The following is an 11,844-nucleotide window of genomic DNA, read 5'->3' as shown; positions in this document are numbered from 1 at the left end:
TTTTATCACTGACAAATGATGCTTACATGTGGAAAAATTTGAATAACTTATTATTTACTCGGCCTTTGCGTAAAGCTTTTTGAGATGGAGTTTGTGGATTACTCATATTTGTTTTGTCGTGATGACTATTATGATTAATTTTTGCAGCATGTTTTGACACAAAGACACGTGTCAACCACATTTAGATAACCATAAAATACGTGTTTTGTTGTTTGAACAATTTATTTCCGTATTACTTAGCCACAAGAGATACAATTATATATTTTACATAGTCTATAATTTATTCGCAAAAGATCATTTTTGGGGCAATTTACATTTAATTTTATTTTTTATTTACCCAGGGAGATTAGATTCCAGTTTCACTTCTTTTTACCCTCGGGAAGGGTAATAAAGTCATTTAATCATGATTTTTCCTTGGTTTTCCAAGGGAATTTCGTCCGCGCGCTTTTCAGTCAGGTCCTCTGTCTCTCTCTCTCTAAACGAGCACCCACAGCATTGGGGGCATTCATGTTATACGCACGTTTGATTTGCTTTAATCTCGTGCAACTGATTCGTCTATTGAATGAATTCGATACGAATTTGTGAATGAGTCTGTTTTTTTAGCTTTTTCCGATTAATCCAGGGCAGGTTTTTGTACTAGTTTGCATGCTGAAAAGGATGAGGAACATAAGAGTTTGCGCTCTGTTCAGACCTCTGAATGAGAAAGAAAGGTCCGACCATGGTGATGCCGTCTGCATTACCGGTGTTGATTCTGAATTCTTTATAATCAAGGTAGAAGATCGCATTTATCACTCTATCTCAGTGTTACTTTGTATGAATGCGATTCTGCATTTTTACGTAGCTTATTCAGGGTATAAGATTGGTTACTTTGGTGTTTTTTCCAATTAATGTTGTGTTTGACTGGATCTCTAATCATGTGTGTTGGTTACTGTGGGGTTACGTTGTTAGTGGGTGCATGACTAGGTAATTTGCCAAAATGAAATGGATCTGCACGAGGGACCATGAAATACCTAAAACGGTATTGGACTTGTGTTTTAGTCCCAATAGGCTGACCGACTTGTAACTTTACTTTCCGTTGTCATGAGCTTGAATGCTTGATGCACACTCGAGAGAGTAGATCAAGTTTTTCTTCATATTTCCTTATGAATGAATTAGAGATAACAATTAGAGATGCTGTTAGGTGAGATTTTAATAAATGTGGGTGGGGCCCACATTTATTAAAATATTAAAAATAACAACATCCCACATCGGAATTTTAAAGAAATTGTTGGAGGGAATTAGTGATAAATAGAGCTCAATTCCTTCAATTATTGTATCTCAAAATCAATAGCTTTTTAGCTTTGATAAAAAGAGAGTGAAAAGAAAAAAAGAGTGTATTTTTTTCTTGAGTGCGGGAATTCTCTTTGTGTGAGTTAGAGAAATTATTTTCTCGGTATACTCGGGTTGTGAGTGTGAGAAATATTGAGTGTATGGGTGTATACACTTGTTGTAATATTTCTTCCAGTTATAAAAGTTGCAGTGCTCCGTGGACGTAGCCTATATTGGGTGAACCACGTAAATCTTTGTGTTCTTGTTGGTTATTTTATTCCGCAAGTTTTGGGTACTATATTATCATCGTGGTTGGCACCGCTTCGGGGGGTGTAATTCCCCAACAACTGGTATCAGAGCCTTGTTGTGAAAATTCTTAAGAATTCTGAGTATGCTCTGTGGTTGCAGCTTTGTCTGATCTTCCACATCAGAAAAGATTTTTTAGATTTTTTGCTAAGGCTAGAGAAGTGATGGCCGTAGATGATGGATCGGGACCGGGAATCAACAAGTTCGATGGAACAGATTTTTCGTTCTGGCGGTTACAGATAAGGGATTATCTTTACCGTAAGTAGCTGCATCAACCTCTATCAGGACAGAAACCGGACAAGATGGAGGATGATGATTGGGAGCGCCTTGACCGACAGGTTTTAGGTGTCATAAGATTGACCCTAACAAAGAACGTGGCGCATAACGTGGCGGCGGCCAAAACCACGGAGGAGATGATGACCATTCTATCGGACATGTACGAGAAGCCATCGGCAAACAACAAAGTACATCTCATGAAGAAGTTATTCAACTTGAAGATGGGAGAAGGTGCTTCGGTGGCAAAACACATAAATGAATTCAACACGATTGTCTCCCAGCTGACATCGGTGGACATCAAATTTGATGATGAGATTCGTGCACTTATTCTTCTGACGTCTTTACCAGAAACTTGGGAACCGATGCGGGAAGCGGTTAGCAACTCTATTGGAAAAAGGAAACTACAACTCAATGATGTTAGAGATCAAATCCTTGCTGAAGAAGTTCGCAGGAAAGACTCGGGTGAAGCAACATCATCGAGATCTGCTCTAAATCTTGATAACAGAGGAAGAGGCAGGAGTGGTGAAAGGAGTTCCAACCGATGGCGCGGTAGATCCAAGTCAAGAAATGGAAAAGACAAAAACATCTTTGAAAAGAATATGAAGTGCTGGAGCTGTGGTGAGACTGGTCACCTGAAAAAGAACTGCAGATCAATGAAGAATAATGCCAATGCTGTCACTGATGAAGTACATGATGCTCTGCTATTATCCATGGAAAGCCCTGTTGATTCTTGGGTTATGGACTCGGGAGCTTCGTTTCATACCACTGGTGATCGCGATGTATTTGATAATTACATCGCTGGCGATTACGGAAAAGTTTTCCTGGCTGATGGAAAACCCTTGGAAATTGTTGGTATGGGTGATGTACGGATGAAGATGTCAAATGGATCTGTCTGGAAAATCAACAAAGTCAGACATGTACCAAATTTGACACGCAATCTGATCTCGGTGGGACAGCTCGCTGATGAAGGCCATAATGTGACCTTCGGTGATGGTTCCTGGAAAGTGAACAAAGGAGCCATGATTGTTGCTCGAGGAAAGAAAACTGGAACACTGTATATGACTTCCAGTTGCAGAGACACTTTAGCAGCTGTGGATGCTGGAGCCAATTCAAGTCTATGGCATTATAGACTTGGACACATGAGTGAGAAGGGAATGAAGATGTTGGTGTCAAAAGGAAAGCTACCAGAATTAAAGACTGTTGAACACCAACTATGTGAAAGCTGTATCTTTGGAAAGCAGAAGAAGGTGAGCTTTTCAAAAGGCGGTAGAGAACCGAAAGCAGCAAAGTTGGAGCTGGTTCATACTGATGTATGGGGACCATCTCCTGTGACATCCCTTGGAGGCTCGAGATACTATGTCACATTCATTGACGATTCGAGTAGAAAAGTTTGGGTTTATTTTCTGAAAAATAAATCTGATGTTTACGAGACCTTTAAAAGGTGGAAAGCCATGGTGGAAAATGAGACCAACTTGAAGGTGAAGTGCTTACGGTCTGACAATGGTGGAGAATATGAAGATGATGAGTTCAAGAAATATTGTGCACAGAACGGGATCAAGATGGAGAAAACCATTCCTGGTACACCTCAACAGAATGGTGTAGCTGAAAGGATGAACAGGACCTTGAATGAACGCGCAAGGAGCATGAGATTGCATTCTGGATTGCCAAAATCATTCTGGGCTGATGCTGTTAACACTGCAGCATATCTGATCAACAGAGGACCTTCGGTACCACTGGACTACAAAATACCCGAAGAGGTTTGGAGCGGCAAAGAAGTAAACCTTTCTTTCTTGAAAGTGTTTGGATGTCTATCCTATGTTCATATTGATTCAGCAAGCAGAACAAAACTTGATCCGAAATCAAAGAAGTGCTTCTTTATTGGTTATGGAGATAATGAGTTTGGTTATCGTTTCTGGGATGACCAAAATCGGAAGATCATTCGGAGCAGGGATGTAATCTTTAATGAGAAACTTCTGTACAAGGACAAGTCAGACATTGGAGCTGGAGATGAATGTCCTGAAGTCAAGAAGACTGATGAAGTGCCATTGACAAACATTCCTGTGAATGAATCGAAAACCAGTAACCAGGAAGATGAAGAAGAAACTGCACAAGATGATGACCCACAAACTCCGGTGATTGAACTCAGGAGATCTTTGAGAACCATTAGACCACCTGATAGATACTCCCCTGCACTTCACTATATTTTGCTGACAGACAAAGGTGAACCGGAGACTTATGAAGAGGCAATGCAAAATGATGATTCAACCAAGTGGGAGTTGGCCATGGAAGATGAGATGGATTCACTGTCATCCAATCAGACGTGGGAGTTGACAGAACTTCCGCAAGGCAAAAAGGCGTTACATAACAAGTGGGTGTACCGGTTAAAAGAAGAGCATGATGGTAGCAAGCGGTACAAGGCAAGACTTGTTGTAAAAGGCTTCCAACAACGGGAAGGAATTGATTACACCGAGATTTTCTCTCCGGTGGTTAAATTAACCACTATCAGGACTGTACTTGGACTAGTGGCGAAGGAAGACTTACATTTGGAGCAGTTGGATGTAAAGACTGCGTTTCTTCACGGTGACCTAGATGAAGAAATTTATATGAAGCAGCCACAGGGCTTTGAAGTACGGGGAAAAGAGAGAATGGTATGCAAACTTCAGAAGAGCTTGTACGGTCTCAAACAAGCTCCAAGACAGTGGTACAAGAAGTTTGATGGATTCATGAGTGAAAATGGATTCCTAAGGTGTCAAGCTGATCACTGCTGTTATGTGAAAAAGTTTGACGGTTCTTATATCATACTACTGCTATATGTAGATGATATGCTGATAGCTGGAGCTTGTCTGGAAGAAATTGATAAACTCAAGAAAGATTTATCAAAGGAATTTGCCATGAAGGATTTGGGTGCTGCAAAGCAAATCCTTGGAATGAGGATCTTCAGAGACCGGGTGAATGGATTCTTGAAGTTATCTCAAGAAGAGTACGTGAAAAAGGTGGTTAGCAGATTTAATATGGATGAAGCTAAATCTGTGAGTACTCCTTTGGCTAGTCATTTCAAACTAACCAAAGCACAATCACCATCGACGGAGCAGGAGCAGGCTTATATGAATAAGGTTCCTTATGCTTCTGCTGTCGGAAGCCTCATGTATGCAATGGTGTGCACAAGACCAGACATAGCACATGCAGTGGGAGTTGTGAGCAGGTTTATGAGTAATCCAGGAAAGCAACACTGGGAAGCAGTTAAGTGGATTCTCAGGTATTTGAAAGGTACTGCTAGTTGTTCTTTATGCTTCAGGAGATCAAAATTTGGCTTACAGGGTTTTGTCGATGCCGATATGGGTGGTGACCTGGATGGCAGGAAAAGTACTACTGGATATGTGTTCACATTAGGTGGTACAGTTGTAAGCTGGGTGTCTAAGCTGCAAAAGATTGTTGCGCTTTCGACTACTGAGGCTGAGTATGTTGCAGTTACAGAAGCTAGCAAGGAGATGATATGGTTGAAATCATTTCTGGAGGAATTGGGTCAGAAGCTTGAAGATAGCACATTATACTGTGACAGTCAGATTGCTATTCATTTAGCAAAAAATCCTGTTTATCATGCTAGGACGAAGCATATACAGGTTAGGTACCATTTCATCAGATCAGTGCTGGAAGATGGAGTGTTGATGCTGGAGAAGATTCCTGGAAATAAAAATCCAGCCGATATGCTCACGAAGACGGTAACCATGGACAAACTGAAGTTGTGTTCAACTTCAGTTGGACTGCAAGTATAAATGGAGATATATGAGCTGCTGCACTGATGGTGTGAAAACATGATTGAAATCAAGTCTTCAAGTGGGAGAATTGTTAGGAAAGATTTTAATAAATGTGGGTGGGGCCCACATTAATTAAAATATTAAAAATAACAACATCCCACATCGGAAGTTTACAGAAATTGCTGGAGGGAATTAGTTATAAATAGAGCTCAATTCCTTCAATTATTGTATCCCAAAATCAAAAGCTTTTTAGCTTTGACAAAAAGAGAGTGCATAGAAAAAAAGAGTGTATTTTTTTCTTGAGTGCGGGAATTCTCTTTGTGTGAGTTAGAGAAATTATTTTCTCGGTATACTCGGGTTGGGAGTGTGAGAAATATTGAGTGTATTCGTGTATACACTTGTTGTAATATTTCTTCCAGTTATAAAAGTTGCAGTGCTCCGTGGACGTAGCCTATATTGGGTGAACCACGTAAATCTTTGTGTTCTTGTTGGTTATTTTATTCCGCAAGTTTTGGGTACTATATTATCATCGTGGTTGGCACCGCTTCGGGGGGTGTAATTCCCCAACAGATGCTTGACCTGGTGTGATGGTGGGACATGTCAGTTTGGGGTATACAACAAATTATAGTGTCGTATAGGTTTGTGCTGAGTTGATACGACACTTCTCTCTCTATTTCTTTCGCTTGACCATGCACCTCATTAATTCTATGTATGAAATGGATGATGAGTGATGAGAAATTCGATGATGTGATCAAGTGAAATGGGGTCAAATATGTATGACTGGGTGATCTTGAATGACGTCGACAACGTTGAGTTGAGCCTATAAACTACAAACAGATAAAACATCAATAATCCAAATTCTAATAAATGTTCCGAAATTGATATGAAATAGTTCAAATACAGAAGTTGAAAGGGACTGCCTTTTTTCGTAAAATATCGCAAGTTAGATCCCTATTTTAATTTTGTGATGAAATAATATCTCCCAAAACCCTCATAAGTTTCTACAATTTTCTTGAAACTTCATTTGTGGATTTTGTGGATTTAAGGGGTGCATACACCCAGATAATTTTGGTAGTTGGCTGTCGCATGGAGATCAGATTTAATTTCATTTTCATGTAAAAGATTCATAGACAAGTTGGATCTTGATGTTGTCACGTTACCTTTTTCTCACATTTAGTATAAACAAATGAACATGGTTCAAAAATTTATTATGAGTTTGAGCTTGAATTAATGTGAATTTATCTATGCTGAGGTTAAAAGTATTTTTATTGTTTCTTTGGAGGTTATAACTTAACTGGTGTCTTTGTATTTGATAAGCATGAGTTCATCTGTATATGAATAGAGCATATAATTGATTTAAAAAGAGGGTAAGGAAGCAAGAGATGGATAATAGGGGAAATAAGCATGCTTGAATTTGTCCCATGGCAGGATGAGAAGCAAGAGGAAGTGGAGTTTTGTTTTGATAAAGTGTTCTATCAAGGATCAGAGCAGGCCGACATATATGAATTCATAGCTTTACCCATTGTAAAGGGTGAAAATCTGTTCTGTCTTCCATTTTCTCTGATACTTCTAATTTGTTTATTTTTTTGCTTAATCTAGATAATGGTTCAAATTTAACTTCATATTTTAACAGTCAAAAAATTGTAGGTATTGTTAATGGTGTGAATGGTGCCATCATTACATATGGACAGGTGAAATTCTTTGTTTGATTATGAAATTACATGAATCAGTGTATCAAATATTAGGCCATAAGCTAAAAGATGACAGCTTTCAATGTTATGTATCAATCGTCATTGCTCACCCCCTGAGAAGCTCACTTTCACTGCGGCTCATTGGAACAACTTTTATTTACTCATTACTATTTGGTGCATGCACCTACATCCGACCTGTAATGTGAACATGAGCCACACTTTTGACGCTGACTCGATCACAGTCCTTTCCCATATTTGCCCCTATTTGGCCTCTGATGGGACTACAATCGTCAGGTGATAAGTCCAAGAGGAACAGCCAAACTAAAAAAACTAGGTTTTTACTTTTTAGACAGGAGAACCCTCAAGCTTATTAGCTACCCCACATTTTGTTGTGGAATCAATCTTGGATATATGACACAATTTGATTTTTATTGTTTGTGTGAACATATGTATATGAAAAGATACTGAACTATCGATCCTTTGTGCTCAGAATCCATTATATGTTTTGGTGCATAATGAGAAATACCGAATGCCTGTGTACCATGTTCAACTATTTCATCTTTTTTTATGTCAAATAATTCAGAATTATTTGGTGGCTTGTTTATGATTCTTTCCTGCGCTGTTGCATATAAATCTATTTCTGAATGTAGCTCTATTTTTAGTATATTTGAGTTATTTTTGCTCAACCATTGGATAAAGCATTTGTGGGAATCTACAGGGCATAGTTGCAGGATGTAGCTTTATATTTCGGCATAACTATTGCTGTTAGTTTGACAATTCAGAAGTTTTGCAAGATTTTTGTTGATGGAATTTTGATGATTGTACATGAGTACCCTTAATCAGCAACCACAAAGTGCACAGAGAAGTTCTAACTCACAAGTTCTGGTTGATATATAGTTGCTGGAAAAAAAATTGAGAATATATTTGTCTACTGTTTCTGTCCTGGCCTCTGTGTCTCTCCATTCTTCCTTTGGTTGGATATCATAATACCGAATGAAAATTCCAGTTTTATGTTAACCAAAATTCAAAAATACTTTGCCTTCCTCGTCTTTCTCTTGTGACTCCATTACCCCTTCTGGATCAACTGTCAAGATGGATAACATACCATTTAAATCTTTTTCTTCATTTTTTACCTGTTACTAAATTCTCAAAGTTATTATACCCAAGAATGAACCGTTTCGTTTGCATCTTTAACCAGACAGGAGCAGGAAAAACTTACACCATGGAGGTAATGTAATTGCAATGAAATATTCACTCAATATTCTTTGACAAAGATCTTACTCAGTCTTTTTTGTTTCAGGGACCAAAGTTAATAGATTGTGAGGAAAAAGAGAAAGGCTTGCTACCAAGAGTGGTGGATGGCATTTTTGACATGATTAAACATTCAAACGACATGTCCAAGTATATGATTAAACTGTCAATGGTATGAGGGCCTTAAGAGGATAAACTCTCCTTAGCAGTTTACATGATTAATTTTTAGCTCTCAAAGGGACACTCTTCTCCTGATGTTTTCAGGTAGAAATATACATGGAGAGAGTAAGGTCTGCACCACCTGAAACTATCAGCAGTTGCCTGATCTTCCATCTCAAAGTTGGACGTTGATATTATATTGGAAAATTGGCACATATTATGTGTTAATGGGTGCTTTTCACTCCTCAGGGACCTTTTTGATCTGTCCAAGGACAATTTGCAGATTAAGGAGAGCAGGGAGCAAGGAATATTTGTGTCTGGAGTGACAGAGGTGAGGATCCTTCCGCCCTCCTAACCCGAATATTTCTGCTTGAGACGTCATCCTGATATAGATAAAGATACATGTGTACATGTATCGGCAATGACAGAGTATTGTCAGCCTCTGCTGAAGGAGAGTCCATAAGAGAAACTTGTTCGATTGATTTTGGCCTGGAATTGGAATTTCCTTTTTGCTGCTATTTTCTTGCCCAGGATCACAGTTTTTTTTCACACCAACTCTTGATGACAGCTATTTTCCATTCGGAAAATGCGTGAATAATAGGAAAGTTCTGGATGAAACTTTATTTCTCGGATCAAGTAGCTGGCGATAAATATATAGAAGTTTTTCTGGTATTCAGATAGGTTATATGCATGAAGAAAATGAAACTGTAACAGATTGAGCGACAAAGAATGTTATTGCATGGCACCTGGATGAGTCATGAGGACAGATTATATTCCCTTGCCCTTCAGTATTGAATATGCAGTTACTATTTTAAATTTCATCAACTTTCTATACCTCTCATTCCTGCAATGGCCCCCCCTTTAAAATTAACTCTGATCATGCAGTCTAGCTTTTACAAGCTTTGATTTTGTTTTCCAGATCCCGGTATCAGATTCTGCTGAGGCATTACATTGTCTTTCGGTAAGATATAAGTTCCATACGTTCCTCGCTGTTCATTCTTTGTGTTCTATAACTTAAATGGTTCTTCTTTATGCAGAGTGGAATAGCAAACAGAGCCGTTGGAGACACCCGTACTCTTTTTATCTTTTTTTTTTCAACTTGTGTACATTACTTTTCTTTCCAAATTGCCCAAGGAGCAGGCTAGCACCTTTCTATCGAATTCTATTCGTCGCTCTGTTTTGGAATTATGTAAAATTTAACCTGCACAGAAATGAATGTAGTCAGCAGTAGAAGTCACTGCATATACATATTTTCAATCGAGCTGGAACTAGAGAAGGAGAGAAGGTACATTCTCAGCTTCAAAATTTTTAAATTATTGGAATTAGCTCTTTATGTGCGTGGAAACTGGGACAGGTCTGGAAAGTTAATCCTTGTAGACTTAGCGGGATCTGAGAAAGCAGAGAGGACTGGAGCTGGAGGCAGAGTTCTTGAAGAAGCAAAAACTATCAACAAATCACTGTCAGCACTTGGAAACGTGATAAATGCTTTAACTTGTGCTTCAACAGTAAGGGGGAATCATATCCCCTATCGTGACTCTAAGCTTACACGGATTTTGCAGGATGCTATTGTTAGTCTCTTTCCACGAACCCCATCTGATTGTCACCGGTTTAACCATTCATAAAGATGAAATTACCTTGCACTTCACAGGGAGGAGACTCCCATACTACATTGCTCTGCTGCTGCTCACCAAGCCCATCAAATGCGTCAGAGACCTTATCCACTCTTCGATTTGGTTCAAGGTATGCAAATCTACTTTTGGTCGTCATGGGTCTCCTTTTCTGAATAATGTTCCAATCTCGAGTTCTATACATTTAGGTGTGATGGAACAGGAATAGGACATCTAGAATCAAACTTTTTTATATGCTTATTTAGTTATTTTTACCGAAACTGTGCTGGTAGAGTTGATTTCTTCAATCTTTGAACAGAGCAAGGCATATAAAGGCATCAGCACTAGTAAATTTCAAAGGAGATGAAGACACCAACAGTCCTGAATCAGTCTCATTGATCAAAGATGGGTCATGTGAGAAGATTTTGGAAAAGGTTACCCTTGTATTCCAAATTTTGACCAGTAAATGATTTGCGTCTCTCTGTATCTAAACAATTTTGTGTCCTAAATATAGATGAAACAGAGAATGAAGATCGAAGATGTCCAACTGCTTGAGCAGCTATTCATTTTGGAAGGAATTTTCTTCGACCCCAACTCGAAGGAAAAAACTGAAGCAGCTTATGAAGATGTTATATCAACCACTATTTCATCATTACAAGAAGCTGTCGAATCACTTGCTACCAAAGTAGAAGAGGTAATGATTTAAGTCTTGCAATTTTACTTTCCTCTATACCAGGGACAGACTCAGCAAGTTGGCCGTGGAGGGCGAGACTTTATTTTCAGAAAAAAATTACACATATAATTTACTTTTCGTTTCTGTTGTAAGTCGAAATCCTGGAGACACCATGCAAAGTTATGGTGCTTACATGTGTCTCAAAATTCAAATCTACCTATTACCAAACAGAAGCTTCGAGCACTAGGTTTAAAAAAACAAGAAGAAGAAAAGCAAGACCATCTACTCTTACTAGTCACAATGTTTTGACAAGCATTCGCTGCTAGTCGAGATGGCGTGAACCAAAACACGAGTGCATTTGTTTGCGCTATTTACTTGCATTCCAGGATTCACTAGATTTTTCTTTGAATTGTTCTTTTACGTACCCTTTTTATCGGCTTGGGATCAACTCTATGACATTGGTCGCAGCTCAAGAATGACAAGTTGGCTTTGGAGAAGGAGAACAAGGCTCTCAAAAACCAGATCATAACTACTCAATCATCACCATTCCTGTGGAGGATTTGTAGATGGAATCCATAGAAAGATGTGAGATACGAAGCTTCGAGGACATTAATACTCAAAATACAGTACAAAGCATCAAATATACTAATCTGAAATTTGTTATTGCTGTTCAATAATCGTGACAACGCTCCAAGTTGAGATTTTTTTTTGGAGATGTCGAAGTGGCCTGCACACATTTTTAGTATGCACACACTATTTGGAAACATTTTGACCCTCCCGCCGAAAACCAGACTAAGAGCTGATGGGATTGGTTTGAT

At 38.8% G+C, this 11,844-nt stretch overlaps 1 protein-coding gene across 3 annotated transcripts; it reads left to right on the top strand.

The window, feature by feature from the left end:
* Positions 1-338: 338 nt before the first annotated feature.
* Positions 339-11,828, top strand: LOC140970111 (kinesin-like protein KIN-1). 3 transcript variants are annotated; one of them, XM_073431706.1, is made up of 16 exons: positions 339-456; positions 623-771; positions 7,074-7,176; positions 7,293-7,336; positions 8,535-8,564; positions 8,637-8,759; positions 8,852-8,877; positions 8,996-9,077; positions 9,666-9,707; positions 9,784-9,817; positions 9,956-10,031; positions 10,101-10,314; positions 10,395-10,486; positions 10,673-10,787; positions 10,868-11,047; positions 11,495-11,828. In XM_073431706.1, the coding sequence occupies exons 2-16, from the start codon at positions 646-648 to the stop codon at positions 11,603-11,605; spliced, it is 1,398 nt and encodes a 465-aa protein (XP_073287807.1). In that variant the 5' UTR covers positions 339-456; positions 623-645; the 3' UTR covers positions 11,606-11,828. The 3 variants fall into 3 exon arrangements, with proteins under 3 accessions (XP_073287807.1, XP_073287812.1, XP_073287797.1); XM_073431711.1 differs by having other exon boundaries at positions 380-456; positions 628-771; XM_073431696.1 differs by having other exon boundaries at positions 404-456; positions 604-771.
* The last annotated feature ends 16 nt before the right edge of the window (positions 11,829-11,844 follow it).

This window comes from Primulina huaijiensis, chromosome 2 (genome assembly GCF_012295235.1).
Source record: "Primulina huaijiensis isolate GDHJ02 chromosome 2, ASM1229523v2, whole genome shotgun sequence".
NCBI lineage: Eukaryota > Viridiplantae > Streptophyta > Magnoliopsida > Lamiales > Gesneriaceae > Primulina > Primulina huaijiensis.
Note: the sequence above shows the minus strand (reverse complement) of the source record. Positions and strands in the feature narration are given on the sequence as shown.